Here is an 18,328-nt window from a genome sequence, read left to right on the forward strand (position 1 = left end):
GGGAAAAGCGGAGGGGCGAGGAAAAGGATTAAAAAAAAAAAAAAAAAAAAAAAGGAAAAAAAGAAAAAAAAAAAAAAAAGGCAAAGGCCACCAGCCCAGCCAAGCCAAGCTTTGGATCTCAGTGCAGGTATTTCTGCTGCTGTGTTCATCCCTTGCCGCCTAGCACCCCGATTTTTTTTATTATTATTATTATTTTTTAAGAAAAGGAAAAAACAAAACCAACGAAAAGGAGAAGTCGAACTCTCAAAGGGTTACTATGCAATTGCGACTGCTTTCTTGGTTTTTTATCACTTTGAACTTTATGGAATACATTGGCAGCCAGCACGCCTCCAGGGTACGGCGACAGGGAAGAAGTAAGTGCGAAGAGATTTATACTTTGATAACTTCTGCTTCCTCTCGTTGTGCCGTTCACCTGCTCGGGAGCTCCGTGTGCCCCCGGCGCCTTTGCTAGCGCTAGGAAGCGAGTCCCGCGCCCGCGGCGCGCCCGAGCGGATTTGCTACGGGAGTTTGGTTGAGTTGGAGGGGTGATGGAGGCGAGCTCCCAGCCCCTTCTGCTTTGCTCTCTCACCTCGCCGGGATGAGCAGCGCCGGCTCCGGGAAGACCTGCGTGTGCTCCTTCTAATTTTAATGATGTGCGGTAAAGGGGAGCTCTGCCTTTCTTAGCACTTCCCAAAGGGAAAGCAGGATGACGCGACAGGTAACTTTGGTTTTGGCCGCGATGCCCCGAGCGCCTTTCTCCACCCTCGGACACCGCTTAGCGATCCGGGGCAGGACGGAGAGGGCAGCCCTCTCCACAAGAACCCCCGGGACGGACGAACACTGCAGAGCAAGCCCACCGACGGGGTGAGGGGGGGCTAGGGGATCCTCCAGCCTCCACTCACCGCGGTGGCACCGTCCCGGCTCGCCGGCTCTGCCCGGGGACTGCGACCCCAGATTTCGGACAGTTTTTAGTGCCTCTGGGACGGAGGCAGTCTGACCGTCTGACCCAGCTGGCCCCGATGCCCGCTGCAGCAGGCAGCCGCCCGGGGCCGGGCTGGCAGCGGGAGGGTACCGGGAGTCCCGGGGCAGTACCCGGGGGTCCCGGGGCAGTACCCGGGGCTGCCGGGCTGGGACGCTGCTCCGGCCCGAGGTGAGGAGGGTCCCTGGGAAAGGCGCCTGCAGGACGGCGCTGGTCCCTCCTGGGGCACCGGGGGGGCTCCGCTGTGGGGACGTGCCCCGGGCCCGGCCACCCCCGGCAGCTCGGGGCAGACACTTTTCGCGCACCGACGGCGGCGGGACCGCTTTGCTTGCGCCTGCCGGCGGCAGATGCCGGGGCAGTATCAGAAAACACGGCAGCCTGCATTTAATCAGCGAGGGGTACGCCGAGTTACCTCCTCGGGGAGGGGGCGGGGGGTGCTGTTAGTATTATTATTTTTTTTTCGCTCTGCCTTCGCTCCCTTTCCCCGAGCGCCGCTGCCAGCTCCTGAAAAGCTCCTTTGTGCGCTTCGCCTCCCCGCACAAGCTCCGATTCACCCACGGAGCCCCTGCAGCGGGGCGCAGCACGGTCCTGCGCTCCCCACGGCGGAGGGAGCACCCGGGGCTAAGCAAAACACGTCCGGGTTGGCCGATTTATTGTCCTTGGCAAGGGAGCGCCCCGCAGCCTCCATCCCTTCCCACCCTCTCCTTTAACCCTGGCAGCCGCCGTCCCGCAAGCTGCGGCTGCCCCGCGCCCCACAACGCGCGTGGGGCCCCCGACGGCCCCCGACGGGCGCCGTGCAGGGCTTCGGCCGGGGGGGAGAGGAGGGACGGGACCCCCCTGGGGGGCAAAAGGGGGCACCGCGGAGTCCCGGCGGCGGGGACTCGCAGCGGGGGCAGCCCCGGAGCACCTTGTGCGCGCCGTGCCCAGAGCCGGGCCAGCGGCGACCTCTGCTGTCCTGTGCCGCGGCGGGCAGCCGGCGGCAGGTGCGACGCGGCTCGGCTCGGCTCGGCCCGGCTTGGCCTGGCTCGGCTTGGCCCGGCCGCTGCCCCGCGGAGGTCGCCAGGCCACTCCTATGGGGGACCAGGCAGCCGCCGTGCTGCCCCGGGCTGCTGGGCGCAGAGCAGCCGCTATTTGCTAGCATCGGGGCTGCCGGGTGTGAGTGTGCGTGTGTGTGAACGCTTGTGCATGTGTGTGCTCCTCGCTTGCTCCGGCCCGGGTCTTTCTTAGCTCCCCTTCTGTAGCTGCGTAACTTTCGGGAATGACAGCTGGAATTGCTGGCTGAAAAAATAAATAAATAATAATAATAATAATAATGCTGGTTTGGTGCATAGGGAAGGTACCAAGAAGCTGCTCACAGTTTTCTGCTTAAAAGATGGAAGTTGAGCTAAATCCACAGTGGAATAAGTGGCGGAAAAAAAAATAAAAAATCTCAGATAGAAATAGTCGGGATGGAAAGCTGGCTCCTTGTTTTGTAAGGGAAGGTAAATAACCACCAGAACATCTCACCTAGGCATGGTGCACCTTATCCGCTGGTTGAGGTCTTCAGATCAGGCTGGCTGTAAGAGATGCTCTGGTGTAACCACTGGGTGTTGAGTGTTGGCTTTTAAAATCTATAAATAGTTATTCGTGAAGACTGCAACTTGAAAAAATGGTAGGATGCAGATAAAGAAGACACCTGTCAGAGCCCTCTGTCTGCTACATGGAAGGCTCTCTCTGGATTTCCATTTCTTTTTTCCTCATCAGCTTCCTTTAAGCATACGTCCTAGTCCCATTGCTGAGAAGTGCTTTCAAAATTTCATTCTACCTGTGCATTTTTAAATGCAGCCCAAACTACTTGCTGTCAAGCAGTGAATCAGTGAGCTCGTGTTATTTCATTTTGTTAAATATCCGAGGGCCTATTCTATGTTGTATAGAATCTATCATGTTGCATGCTGCCGTATTTTAGGAGAAAAGAATAGCAAAGCCTGAACTGACTAATTCAGAATATGCTGGGCCAAACTCTCAACTCATATAAATGCCATTTTCTTTCTTAATTTACCCCAGTGGAAGGACCTGGACCTGAAGTATTACTTATTTTGTACCTACTGTCAAAGTAATCTTTACTAGGAGCAAAGTCTGATCTTTCATTCCCCAAATCCCTACTGTATTTACCAGCTTGAGCATCCTAAATTTCTGTTTCATATGGTAAACACATAGTTGGCTGTAGAGAGGTGAAACTTGTCCGAAGTCAACAGCAGAGTGCAGACAGGGGATTGTGTCCATAATTAGGCACAGCAGACATGATCAATAAAAGTTCAAAAGCAAACTTGCCATTAGCAAAGAGATTTGTGTTTTTATTCTGATAAGAGCACTTAAGATTAACAAATTGAGTGACTCATTTGGGTCCTACAAGAGAGATTAATATGCAGCAAGTATAGAGTAGCATACCAATAATTGAGAAATTCTACATACCTGCCAGTGAGTGCAGTTTTCTTAGAAAAGATGTAGGATTAAGTCAATAGCTCCAAAATATTTTGGCTCTGCAGATCACCAGCAACCCTCAAAACTCACTACCGACAGTTGTACACCTTTCTCATTGACCTTTTAACTGCTGGAAATGAAGCATTATTTGATACGGCTCTGTGAATGACCTCCAGAGCATTTGCTGTGACCCCGTGGGCTGTGAGTGAGCCGGGGGCTAAATTTGGGAATCACCAGAATAAACACAGTGACAGAAAATAGATAGAAAGTTCTGTGTTTGTATCGCGGCTCCTACACCAGGGTGTAAAACTGTCAGCACGATGTAGTGGAGCTGCAATGTGCCTGATACTGGTAGCCCATTGGGGCCTGATGCTGGCAATTGCATCCTGCTTTTGTCCCTTTGTCCCGGGGCTCCCAAAGAGCTGCACCGTCACCGTAAAGGCGTTTGCTCCTTCGGCTGCCCCTCCGTGGGCTCCTCCACCGCTACAGGACAGTGGGTCTTACAGCATCCACTCCTGGTCATGGTCACGAGTGGAGAGATCCACCCGGCCACCTCTCTGCCTCACTGTCTCACCTCACGCACAGACGCGTACGAGTCCACAATTAAGTTAGTGTATGGCTGTGCAACCGAATAGACGGCTGTATGAAATAAAACAGAAGAGAAATGACAGAATGCAAACTGGCAAAATTACGCCTTCATTTTTTTTACACACTCAAGAAGGGTGTCATCTACATGGAGTTAAAATTTACTTCTTTTGCAACAGGAAAAGAGGAATTACATTATTAATTAAAATAATGTTACATTTTGGAAACTTTTTTTTTTTTTTTTAATTATTAATAGTTCACCATCAATACATATTTCTAGTACCTATATATATATAGGGTTGGCATAGCACGGACAGTAATACAATGTATTCTAAACATAAAATAGGTGTTCATTACATTATTATTTTTTTTTTTTAAAAGGAAATACTTTAGTAATAATTTAGGGCAGGAGTTAACCAAGCAAGCAGCCATCGAGTAAGCTGATTCTGTCCTTGGGCAAGATTAAATTATTTTCACTGTTAGTTCTCTTTCAAAGTATTTGTATGATACATTTCTTTTTCTGTGATGATTGCATATTTTTATTGTCAGAGTAAATGCTTTGCTGGTGACAAGTGCATCTTTTTTTTTGCAATGAAATTGTATTTCTCATTTTTGGATGAGATCCTGTTTGTTTCGAAATAGACTGTAAATTTCCTATTACAGTCATTAGAAACAAAAGCAGCCGTAGGACTGTTTCTTTGTATTTTCATAAACTGTGAACATATTTCATAGTAGTGGTATCTTAAATAATTAAATATCAGAAAAACACCACCCATTGCTTAGAAGAATTACAAAGTAGTTAGCTTAATTTTTGTTTTATCTCATTTTGTTTTTAAACTATATGTGCATGTAGACCCGTGCTTGAAGTATACCATCTGCTTGTGGAACAATGTGTATTATTATCCCAAGAGCCTTAGCATGCAAGACTAAAGAACAATAGAGTCCAGTTCAAACCATTTCATATCTGAAATGGTGATTTTTTTTTTTTCTTTCAGCTGCTGAAGGCATTTCTTAAACTATTTAAAATTTCTGTTAAACTGTAAATGGATATATAACCACCACTTCTCAAAACCATTGATATAGGATGCATATCAGCAGATATATAAAAAGCCCTATATTTCTTTGCAGAAAGAACAAAATTGTATTAATGTGGTGATTTTAGAGCTTGAACCTGCCTCCATAGTTTTCAGTGGAGAATGTCCTATGGAGTTTCCTGGAACTGGAGAGGGTTCTTTTTCTGCAGGGAAGATTTCTCAGGGAAGATTTTGATTATAGAAGTCTTGTGCTAGAGTACTTGCAAAATTTTACAATCCAATTATGTATGATACCTATGTAAGAAAAAACAATGCCCCGTACCTTTCAAAACTCTGATATGTCATCTGCTTGGGAGGCAATCTCCTTCTTAAGCATACGAAAAGAACAGCTATTTTACTATTTTCACCTACTGACCCAACTGAAATCAATGCAGTTAACACTGAGATTATTTTCTTTTAAGCTTGTAATTAGTGTACCAAGCCTTTGCAAATCCCTGGTCTGTTCCTTCTTGCTGTAAAAATTTTGTTTTTGTTTTTCCTGAAGATAATGTAAGTTCTAACATCTAATTAAAAAAAATTGAGTGAAAACTTAAAAATCAGATGTACTCAATATCTGTTGTTTATCCTGATCACTTTCCCTTCTGGTTAGTAAAGCAACCATTGACTTAACTCTTGCTGTTATCCACTAACGTTGATAAGCTGTCTATCATTTCATATTCAGTCATTTATAGACAGTGACTACTCAGAAAACTCATCCAGTAAAACCGTAGGAGTTCTTAAGAACTTCTCCCTCTTACAATAAAGTTGCCCCTTTTTCTCTTGAAATAAATTTAAAAGTTTCAAAAGCCTGGTGAAAGATATATAAAGGCTAATAAAAAAAATAATAATATTTTTGTCTAATTTCTAATTTTGGACTCTGAACAACTCAAAATCACTTTGCCAATTTTTCACCAAAATAATTCATAACAAAGCAATCTTATCAGATGACAAAAGGCAGCTGAAACCATATACTTTTTTATATAAAAGTCTGTCTGTCTGCTATTACCATGAACAATGCCACAGATAAAAATATTCAGAGAGCATTTGTTCATGCAAAACACATTCTGTCTCTCAAAAAAATTTAAATAAATAAATAAAAAATAATAAAAAAGATCTACAACATTTTCATAAATAATTGAATTACTGGCAGTGACACAATAATTACTTATTGGACACTTTGTCATAATAAAATCCAACAGGATTTATTAACGGTTTATATTTTTGTTGCTAGTCATGAACAGTGCAATGAGCAATGTTACTTATAGGATAGCTGACTAACAAACGTCTTTGTGTTTCGATTTCTAGCTTGTAAGCTACAGATCACACATTCTTAAATGTTATTATTTACTTGTGTGATTAAAAATAGCACTTGCTCAAGAAAAAGAGCCACAAAACTTACACGGCTCCAGCGCTACTTCTCTGGGGATCGGACCTGAATGGCGAGAGATGGGAAGGGGAATCTCGCCTCTCACTGGGATGGCACCGAGGTCCCTGCACTGCGCCGATGCTTCTGCTCCACACAGCAGAGTAATTTCGGGAAGAACATAAAGGGATGCTTATAGTGATACTTTTAAATGAAAGCAAAACCTTGAACCACAGGTCTATACAGAGCTATGGTAGCGTGCTGCTATAAACATTATCCTTTCAAGCTCCTTATAGAGTGTCAGCTTTACGTCCTGACATGTTTCATGTTTAAACTTAAAAGGTTCGAGATGGGATTTCAGATGTTTGATGTTTCCTGCAGGGTAAAGCAGATTTTGGGGCACTGTAAAATAAAACAGGAGCTCATTGATGGGTGTTGGAATAGCAATGATGTGTGATTTCTGTGGCTTCCTGTAAAGTGCTAGGGGAGAAACAGCAAGGCTCAGATCCAAGAACAGGACTTAGGTGCCTAAGGTGTGTCTGGGGCAGGATTTAAACACCTGAGTCCCTTACTTTCAAAGCCCTGCTTAACTGACAGCTCACTCCTCAAGCATGGGCATTTCTCAGGCATTTTCTTGTTTCTGCCATGAGATGTCAGCTTGCCAACTGAGCGTTCACCCGGCACAGGAGACTTCTGAGCTCAGGTCTCTTCTGCAAAGTTCAACATTTTCTCTTACAGAAACCCTGGGTAAAAAGGCAGCAAACAGAGAATAACGATTAACAAAAATAACAAACTACACTTCTTCCAAAGGTAGCACAGGTCTCCACACACTGCAGGCAATTGCTTGTTGACAGTGGGCTCACCAGCCAGCTCCTCTCCTGTGCTAATAGGTGCAAGCAAAGCACCTCAGATGACATGGGCTAGAGTCAGGTGAGACAGAAGAGTTATTTTACTCTAGTTTTCCAACTTCTAGCTGAATATTTTTGCTGCTAAGCTTTTGGATACATTAAGGGTAGCAAGGCTGCTGCTCCTTCATGGTGTGTTTCACAAGACAAGACTGAGGCCTCCTTTGCTTTGCTAAAGAACACAGTAGCTTGCAGGGCTGTGCACTTTTGCTAGGGCACCAAACCCCATGGATAGCCAGGATCTGAATCAGTTTCTGACCCAAGCTGAAAATTCCTTGCTCAGTGTGCTCTTTTTTTTTTTTTTTTTTTTTTTGTCAGTCCATTTTGGAGGTGTCCAGTGCTTTCCACGTATTAAAAGGCAACTTGGATGCTGCTCTCAGGGCTGCTAACAGTACTTTCACCAAAGCATCGACTGAGGGCATCAGTGTGCACAAAGCAGCAATGTTCAGAATAGCATTAATCCTTCATCAGTCACTAGCTCATCCACCCCACTTCTCTCCAAATAACTCACCAGGGAGCAGCTTTTCTGGTGATAGCATTCTAGTGGGAAGCTACAGCAGATGTACGATTTGAGCATTTTTTCCTCATCTCCCCTATGAAGTGAGGAAAAGCATTCCTTGGAGGAGGGAAAAGGAGAAAGCTCTCATGTGAGCCAGAAACATAGGAGCAAACAGCTGGTGCAACAAGGTTTCCATTGCATTTCTTGACTAACATTTACAAACATCCACATGAACCAGAGCTACTAAAACCTGACACTTTAATATGTTTACAAAGTTTATATGTGTTATCAGCACATGTAATACTCCCAACAGGATTTATTACAGGTTCCTTTAGCAACAACATTTTTTATTCATAACAGCTCCACTGGTCAGAGAGAGGAAAACAGCCAGTTTCTTCAGAGCATGCCTCCCACGCACACTTGCCCTGCATTATTGGATTGCTTATTCATGAAGATTACAAATACCAGTGTCGGCAAGTGTTTCATAACCTTGTTTCCTTTTCCTAGAATGTTCATAATTAATTTCACTATGCTTTTTCTATGCCACTGAAAAAAGGGGTTGCTGGTTTTATTTTAGTTTATGCTACACTGCTGAATGAAGAATTACCTCTGCAAAATAGAACCAAGGGGGACCAAACAATATTTATTTAACATGAAGTCAGAGTCAGAAGATGTTAAGTGCATGAATTTAGCAAACACATGGAGATGGATGAAGATTCCAGAATGTTTTAGTATAACACAGCGTTGAAAATAATCGGCTAAGATGAGGCACTGGGCATAGTGTCCACAGATGTCATAAAATCTAATAGACAAGATCTTACTGTCAGGAAAGGTAAATAAATTACACAGTTTTTTATTTTGCAGAGAAATAGGTTATGTTTTGCAGTCCAAAGTGAAGTCACACATTTGTCTTTTAGGTTTCTGTTTTATGAAGAGTTGAGCACTTAATGAGTTTCAGAGTTGAGGATGTATTAAAACTGAACATGCAATTCTGTATGAGAGCATAGAGTATATAACTGGTGCTACATCCTGGATAAGTATTTTTAAGCCCAAGATACCGGTTTTACAGATATAATATTTTAAATGTGCTGTTTAAATTATCCATTGAGGAGAAGCTTCAGTCATGTAAGAAGTTGTTGGTAGGATTTAGGTATGAGTGAATATCAGCAAGAGGACATCTGTATGGCTGCTTAGGTCATGTATTAATTCCAAGACTAAAGTTATTTTAAGTAAGAGGTAAATGTAAAAACAAATTCCCCTGTATATATTGTGGACAAAAATAATTTCCTTTCTCTGTTGGTATCATCTATTTCTGGTAACAACCTACAGAATTTATGTGATTTGAGAATGCTGTTTCTCTTCCATAAATGGGCACCGTGTCCTTTCATCTGAGTAATTCTCAGAAAGAAGAAGCTGTTACATTACTAACTCTGAGTTAAGTATATTTAAGGAAATAATGTAACAAATGGTGACATGTTTTATGATTATGTGATCTCTTAAGGGCCAAAGTGGGCTCCATCAACAAGAAAATTATGGAGGAGATTTCACATAAGCTTTCTTTTGCAATTTATTTGTGTGCTGTGGCTGGATGCTCTGATGAATGCAAGTCTTCCCCAGCTTTATGGAGGCATGGAGCAATGTGAATGGGGGGTCTGAGTCCTGTTTGCTGAGATCTGACTTGCCACAAAGGAAACTGTAGACTGTACACTTCCAAGATGAAAACAAGCCGCCATTCACCTCTTCCTGAAATCATATAATTTCCCACCTAACCAGTGCTAGGAGAAGCTCATTTTTTCCTCTGTGTAAATCACAGCTGAGTCCAGATAAAATAGATTAATCAAAAGAGTTGTCTTCTCTTGCATTTCCCAGATTTACCAATTAAGTAAAAAAGGATTTCAAATACAGTTACCACTAAAAGACCACTGAACAGTACAAAAGTAAGGCCATGATCCTTTCTGAAGCCCTGTATAATTTATTTTCTTGAAGAATAACTTATTTATTTATGGAATTTCTTGTTTGAGTCTTCCATCCTGGTTTCCTGACTGTCTGTGGTTACTGTTGTGGGCACCAAAAAGGGCCTGTGTTTTTCATCTGGGATATGCAGAGACCTTGGGTACATCTTGTCCAAAAGATATAGATCAGCCACAGAAATTGCAGTATTGCATATAAGACAGCTTGTTCAGAAGAGTCTTCCATCTCATGCCCACTGTCTCCCACCTCTCTTTTACATATTTTGTCCCCTAGAATCACACAAGGCACAAGCCTAGAGCTGTCATCCTCAAGATGGAAAAAATACCCTTTATGCAGCATTTGCCTATGATCTCCTAAAAAGATCTTTTTGTCCATCATTTATAACAGTTGATGAAAGTGTCAGAAAATCACACACCTACCAAAAATGCAGGATAATGTTTAAAGCCATTCACAAAATATTACCCAAATACACAATTTTGTTTGAAAATATGTTTATGCATGTCCATATATTTAGTCAACTGTGTCTTTCTCTCTTTCTCCCTGCCCTTCATATCTATATACAGTTTACATAATATATATGCATACAAATTCACATAGACTCAAGCAAGAATTAAAGGTTTTGACAGGTTCTTTAAGTGTTCTTACTTGAAATCATCTTAAGACATAAAGGACAGATAACCCTAGATACAATAAATTTTGTTTCAAAACTCTGGTCTATCTGAAAACTCCACCTTTTCTCCCACTGTTTTTGTGGTCTGTTATTTAGCTGCACAGTTTAAATCAAACACTAAATTAAAACAAAAAATAAATGAGAAGCTTGGTAGGGGATCCCCTTCTGTTTCTGTTTAGCCTGGTATGTTTAAAACTACACCAGAAAGTTAAATGTATCCTTCCTTTTTTGGTTGTGGACAGGTAAAACTTTCTGAGGCAAAGCTTTTCATGAGGCATGTATCACCAGGTTGGACACCTGAGTCAATGAGGAGAAAGAAAACAATTGTTTGGATGGACTCTGGGCAGGGGAAATCAGTGGTGGTGGAGAAGGATCTTCATGTTCCCCTGTGATAACTCAGCATCACTGCTGGTAACGTTATCAGGGGGTATGTTCATGTGTCCATGTGTATCTGTATCTGTACGTGGTGAAGAAACATCAGGGAATATTGATTTTCATATCATTTATTAGATGACAAAAATACCATGATCATTCTCTGGAGATATTCAAGGCCTGTCTGGACGCCTACCTGGGCAGCCTGCTCTAAGGAACCTGCTTAGGCAGGGGGGTTGGACCCGATGATCTTTTGAGGTCCCTTCCAACCCCTTCAATTCTGTGATTCTATGATAAGACACATGCCAGATTAGCACAAGGTTTTCAATTAGAGTCTCGGCATTGCTTTTATTGGGAATTGGTTTAGGCAGAATAAGCATCTCCCAAAAATTAACGGATTGATTCTGCTTCTAGTTAAAGTTTGTGTCAGGAAGCAAATAACTCGCAGAGCTCTGCCAACATGAAATTTGCATACTCTCAGAATACGGCCTAAATGTCTATATAGGCTATTAAAAAAGACCATGATAGTTGGTGGGGGATTTTTGTTCTCACTCACCAAGCAAAAGAGAGCCATGAGGTCTCCACTTCTCTTCATGAGGTGCTGGTAAGGGTAGTGAGGATATTTCACCCTTTTTTGTCAAAGAACAGATGTAATTTGCCATTTAAAAGTGTGGGAGGAATACTTTCACTGTGTTCCCCATGTTTTTTCACCCCATCCAGATCTCATGAGCTTTCTCCTATTGTATTATCCCCTCAGTTACAGTTATCAAGCTTCTCTTTCCCTGTTTTTCTATATCTATGAACTTTGGCACTACTTTTCAATGTAGTGACTGGAGAGATTCAGAGAATGAGAACATACACCAAGCCGTACTAGCATGAATAGTGGCCAGCTAAAAAGAGTAAGCACAGGGATAGACCCAAAGTGCTGCATTTTCAGAAGTGGTAAGGGATAGAGGAATTGTAGATCAGCTCCGTTATCCTGCCTGATATAATACAGACACGCTCCATGTCCTCCGCATTATCCATAGTATGCCTGTATCCAACTCAAGCTTACTGGAAATAAGAACTAGCAGGTGAATGCAGTGAACCAGAGTAGACACACCAAACAGAATTAACATGTAACAAAGTTATGCGGGATATAAATATTGTGCCTCATATTGTGTCTCATATGATTTCTTAAAACAACTTCCTGAAATATTCCCATCACTATCGATTCCTTTTCTTCCTTAGTGTCACCCAAAAGGAATTCTCCCTTACTATTCCCTTACCCTTACTCCCACTTAGCACCTATAAGCAGATTGCCCCCTGGCATACTTTTTCCTTTTGATGCCAAGCCACAAGTTATTGCAACTCGTGGTTCTGAGCTCAGCGTTTTGAGGAGAAGTGGTGGAAAGAGAGCAGATGCCCTTGAGCCATGGTGTGATGACTTGATGATAGCAGTGGGTTTCTGGGTGAGAAAAAATAAGCAGTGAATGGCTTCTTTGATTTACAAAGCCGCATTGTAAAAATAATCCATGAATCTTTGCGTATACAGAAAGAACATACGAATCCTTGGAGCAGTTGTCTGACATGGCCTGGTAGAAGTCAGGAGGGAGATGGAAAAACTTGCATGCTCTCTAATAAAGTACATAGCCCTGAGGGCTATCAAATACAAGATCATGAAGGGTGCTGTTTGGAAAGTGGTGAACCATTATGAATGTGCCAGTTGTCATCAAATACTTCTAGGGCTGTTTGGCCAAGCACAGGTACCAAAATATTCACCCAGTTTGTCTACTGCTCTTCAAGAAGTAGGGCAGGACCCTTCAGGGACCAACAGAAAAAGTTTACTGATTGCAAAAATATTTGGGGGAAGGGGGGAGTAAAGTTGAAAGTCCTCCCATAATGTTTTGCATTTCCCCAAAACTTTGTCAGGGAGTGCTGCTAGATGCCCAGATAGCAGAACAATGGGTCTCAGTTTAGTAGGGCTCTTACTAAAAGCCCTACTAACTCTCCTCAGCTGCAGAGTAGTGTGGTGTCACGGAAGGGGTCAGCAGCGCAGTTCTTCAGCTGAACTGCAACGCATTGTACTCTATAAGCTATTCCTAGCTTTCGTAATGCCTGATCATCCCAGCTTTCAGTATGCCAAGCCCTTTCTTCAACACATTGAATTTCTCAAAGCTCTGCACATCTCTATTCTTTCTCTCTTGTGACAGCAGTTGAATAATGTCTACAAATGGAAATATCTCCTCCTCCCCTTGGCTTGCTACAGTAACCCCCTCCCCCAATATTTTCAGCCTAAGTGGATTTACAGAGCTAGCCTGACAGTTTCTGAAATCGAAAACCTCTGGTTAATGACAGAACCCAAGCACTGCTTTTTCTATGGGCGGGCCAGTGCGTCTCGCTTCTCTGTAAGATGGACTCCCTCTGATGACGTGGGGATGGAAGAGATACCACACCCCGTCCAGCCGCCAGCCTCTTGCTGAGACAGCTATCATGACTGCCAGCTCTTCCTGAAGGTTTTACAATGTGGACAGTTTCAAACAAACATCAGATGAAAGCAATTTTAAGTCTAAACCAAGCACAGCCAGGTTTGCATTGGTGATTTATCGGTGAGAGTCATCAGCTCTTATTACCTATTTCATGAGCCATCCAGTCCTTTGGCTTCCAGCCATTTTTAGGGCCTAATTCTGATCATATTGAAGTTAATGGGAGGTTTTGTCACTGATTTCAATAGGAGGCCTCTGTCTATAGAGGCTTGAAGTGCTTCCAGGTTTCCATCATAGTCTGCGGTTCTCCTCTTTAAGTAAATTGGACATTAACAGATTGCCTGGACCCACACCTTTGGACATAGGAGAGCTATAGATCTGATTCAGCTCTCACTCACACACCAGCTTCATACCTCAGTGGAGTTACTCCTGATTTATACTGGCAGGAGAGCGAGGTCCAGTGTTACTTATGCCTGGGTCATTGCCAGCAGAACACGGAGAGAATTCAAGTCACTTGTTATCCCCTTCCCTGCACCTCTCAATCACAACATACACACACACACATATATATATGTGGATATATTAGAATCATCTGGACTCTTTTAAGTTATTCACCGTTGAAACTGACTTCAAATTCAAATTTTAAAGTTGAAATAACAAAGAAGGAGAAAAGAGCCAGAAGGGAGCCAGCTGCAAGGGTACTCACAATTTTCATCAGTCTATGGGACACTCCTAATAACATATTTTACTACTTTGTAGTGAACTTTCTTTGCTTCTGCCATAAATACATTCCCTGTGCTGTAAATGAATAGCTTGCAAGCTCAGTAAAGTTAATATAAAAGAATAAATCTTAACTACCTAATGTCAGGTCAGAAATATAAATCTTATCTAATATGCCAGGTCAGAAGGAAAGAATACTTTTAGCTGAAAATAGCAAATACTTTCCAGTGCAGAGCAGGAACTTATTTTTCTCTTTTAAAAAGTATGCTGCCCCTAATAAGATGAGTTGAACAGTCTCCTTTTAGAATCTCCAAAAGAAAAATAAACACATAGAGCAGAGTTAATTTATAAAATGCTCCAAAGTTTATCTTGGCAGAACCGTTTTAGGCAGTGAGATTTCTCTCTCTTTCGCACATGCGTTCACACACACACATTCACACACACATACACATCTCAAAATGAGGGCAGGCCCTTACAATAGCAAATACTACAGAAAACTTCTATAACTGGGCAAGTATCACAGATACTGAGTTTTACTCAGGCAAAGCTCTCATTTTAAAATCACTGAATTTTTTTCCAAAGCAAGACAACAACCATTGGAGCCTTTTTATGACCTGCTGTGTCACAGTGGGAGCTGAAGAGCTGCACAAATACCTTCTGTCTCAGGTCTCCCTCCAACGTGCTGGCACTTCTGCAATCTTTATGGCAGTGGTGCAACTGCCATCCTTCTTCTGCTCCTGCCTCACTTCCTCACTGCCTGCCCAGGGCCCCACGTGCCGGTCACTTGCCTGGCACAGAGGTCCCTCCCAGGAGCCACACACTCTCACTGCTGCCCCGTCCTGTGTCCCTCCCGCACACCTCCCTCACAGCGATGCAGGCTCCAAATCTAACAGCCAAGATACTCCCCACGTGTGGTGTGCAGCACAACCAAGAACAAACAGTATCTTGCCCTATCTCAACACCCCAAACAGCTTGGAGATCCTCCATCTCTTGTAGCAGACACTGTCCTTTCAGACAGTTTATTTACTTCAGGGTCTGCAAAACAAACAGCCACTTCCCTCAGAATTAGAAAGAGTAAAGGCAAATTTATGTGGCTGAAGCACAGCTGTAGTGCTCGAGGCTGGTGTGTATACAACTGTCCAGAGGTACCTGTGCTCAGCACCACCACATTACAGAATGCAAACCCTGACTTGCTAAAACCCCACAGAAGAATGCAACGAGTGGGTTTCTTTTCTTTTCTCCTTCCTTTTGGCTTCTGGGAAGATGCCAGTGATTTCCAGCATTTGGTCTGACAACTGTTCTACTGTAAATATTTAGAAGAATCCATTAGAGATTAAACAAAGTGTAAGTAACTGCTCCTAAGTGATAGCTCTTATTAATGTTTGCAGCAATAGGCACTTTACAAGCACATATGAACCTACCTCTGGGCTGCTTGTAGGGAATGACAAGATAGAAGGCAGCAGGCAGAACGCAGTGTAATTTGAGCGTCAGTGTGTTATCATTATAAATAATCAGTGCAGAGACAGCATTCTCTAATGTGTGCACTATGCTTGCAAATCTTCTAGACAGCAACGGGTAGAGTATGCTAAGAAAGTATCCTAAGTGATGTATTTTAACTGATCTGTATCAGGCTGCAAAAGTACTCAAAGCCCTAGTTGGGACTCTTTTGTCTTTCTGTGGCCTGCCCCTGAAAAATAGATTCAAAACAAAACAAACCACCATTGCCAATGAAAAAGCGCAACTCCAAGCCCTCCCCCAAGTCTAGTGCATCAAGAAAAGGCTTTGTAGTATTGTCATATGTTAAAGGGGAAAAAATAAGCACCACTTTGGTGGAGTTTTTAACTTTTTTCATATTGCAAAATTCTCCTGACTGTACAGTATCTGAAGCATTCACTGTGCAGAGTGATACTGATAACAGAGAAAGAATGAACACCAACGGTGTTCCTGGCCTGACAGTAAGATACTTAAGTAACGCTGACAGAAATTACTTTCCAGTGGACTAGGTGAATATTAGGTATATATATATTCCAGTACCTAAAATGATGCAGACCTCTGGTGCTCTACAGATTACAGGTTGATGACTTGGTCCATCACTCTGCATCAGGACAGCATCCCCTAAACACACAGTTTGGTTTGTCATGAATTCTGTCTCCAGGGGAGTGTACCTGTGGGGAGCTGATGCCTCTTTGTAACAGCAAATCACTTGACTTGCTTCATGCAACTCCACAAACCCAAGGAGTCAGTTAAGGCAGATGTTTTCATTCCAAGGCACAGTTCAACCTTTCCTTTCACTTTGTCTTTTTTGGCATCCGCATGTGTCATTTTGTATCACAATTTTGTTGCAGCAGCCCAGCATTTGGAGTGGTGTTGTTGCGGTCATTTCATATCTGATGCCTGTCTCTGGCAGCCCAACGTGGTGCCGCAAGCCACTAGCCACCAGTTGAGCTGCCAAATATTCATCATATATAGAGCTGGGTGAGAGCTGCTGAGCAGAAACATGCTGGTTCATTGGATTCTCTCATCACTTCTTGCGGTGGCTTACAGAGCCACAGGCTTCTGTGTCGCAGCAGGGAAGAAGTATGAAACTTGTTAAGGTAAAGACTAATGGTGCACATTGCCCAGAGAAAAGATAGGAGAAGAAACAATGCTTTTGATGACCTGAAGCAAGCCTCAGCAAGTTAAACAGAAAGAGAGATAGCAAAAGAAGTAATTAACACCCTCCTCACTAGTTCAGATGCTGGGCTGCTGTCTAGACTCAGGAGGGGGGTGATGTCTGCTCCAGCTTCCTCTCTGTGTAGTCAACTAGTACCCAGCACAAAAAAAGCAACATGTTGTTATTACTGGTTCCCAAGCATGAGGTGGACTTGAAGCATAGGTGGTGATGTGCCTGACTCAGTGGGTGCAGTGCATTTTTCAAGGTGCTGCTGAGGCAGGGCCCTCTCTGACTTTTGGTTGAAGTCGGTAGCCATCTGTCAGAGAATGACTGCTGCAGACTGGGTCTTGGTGGGAGCTCTGGCTTTTCACTATCATTGGCCATCATTCACATCCAAAAGCAGGAAACAGGAAGTCGTGAAGTCTTGTTTGGGCTGTGGTCTTTCTGAAATTGTTCATAGGCTTCCAGGTGCCAAGACTCTTCCACCTCAAGAGCCAGCAGGAAGCAGGAGGAGAGAGCAAGGGTGCTGTGTTGTTTTTTGACAGTGGCAAGGATGATGAATGCCAGGTAGGAGATAAGGGGAATTATCTTCTTCTGTACCTCCATGTGTGCATATGTGGGAGCTTTGGGAAGTCAGACAGAATCAATGCTCATGCCCTGGAAAAGTTACAGAAGGGCAGACTAGACAGTCTCTTCAAGGAAGAGGAACATTAGTAAGGAATGTTTCTAAGCTAGTGGGCTTGGATAGCTGAAAGCAAATGGAGTTGCTCTGCAGAAAATTCCTCTAAGGAACTGTTGATCTGAAATTGAGGGCAATTTTTGATTTTCTGTCTGGAGAAATAGCTTCTTTTCTGATACATGTTGATATTGTTGCATCAAGATGATCCAGAATCTTTCTTAGAATTACAGACAGCAAAATTTTTAATAGCATAGTCAATTTAATTTAGGTGTTGAGCTTAGTTTCACACATATCTCCACTTGCATCAGCAGTTCTGTAAACATTCTCCTTATAATATCAATAAGAAGCAGCAGTAAGAATGCACCGTTCAAAACCAAATACAAATGTACAAATATCAGTTCATTTTTCTTATTTATCCTCTTGACAATTTTTCAATAAGCCATTGTAATGATTATATGTAAAGCAAAAAGGAGGTAGAGAAGTTATTTTCTAAGACCAGTCAACAGTAGTGATCGCATTTAAAGACACAGATTACTGACAAATCTTGCTGAAGCCCAGGTGGTCATACCTCTTCCGTAAACAAGGAACAAAACTTCCACTGGATAATTTGGTAGGGCTTTGTTGATGTTGATAAGACTGTGAAAATTTGACCCAAATAATTAACTAATTTGATCATCTTCCTTGACTGCAGGAACTGAAAGCATAAACACCAATAAGAAGCTAGGCATTGGACATAAAATGGAAGTTACTGGACAATCTCATCTCTAGCTAGAGGTTTAAGGTAGTTCAGATATACTGAGCTCTAGAAATGTCTATTGCCTTCAGTGACTACAAAACCTTCTGTCCCCAAGCCCAGAGGATCTCCTCTCTCCATCCATAGAAGAGTTAAACCCATCAAGACTCATTTGAGGAGACTGGACTGCTGGATTAGTCATGGATATCTGAATCTTCACAG

General features: G+C 43.0%; 1 protein-coding gene across 1 annotated transcript in view; it reads left to right on the forward strand.

Annotated features, from left to right (window-relative positions):
• Positions 1–256: 256 nt before the first annotated feature.
• The window catches only part of RSPO3 (R-spondin 3), a gene marked incomplete at both ends in the record, with an annotated part of 59,981 nt that continues 41,909 nt past the window's right edge, over positions 257–18,328 (forward strand). Inside the window, one exon of the mRNA XM_084283501.1 lies at positions 257–353. Coding sequence (XP_084139627.1) covers positions 257–353 — 97 coding nt within the window. The remainder of the gene's footprint in view (positions 354–18,328) is intronic.

This window comes from Netta rufina (genome assembly GCF_964035555.1).
Source record: "Netta rufina genome assembly, chromosome: 3".
In the NCBI taxonomy this organism is placed as follows: domain Eukaryota; kingdom Metazoa; phylum Chordata; class Aves; order Anseriformes; family Anatidae; genus Netta; species Netta rufina.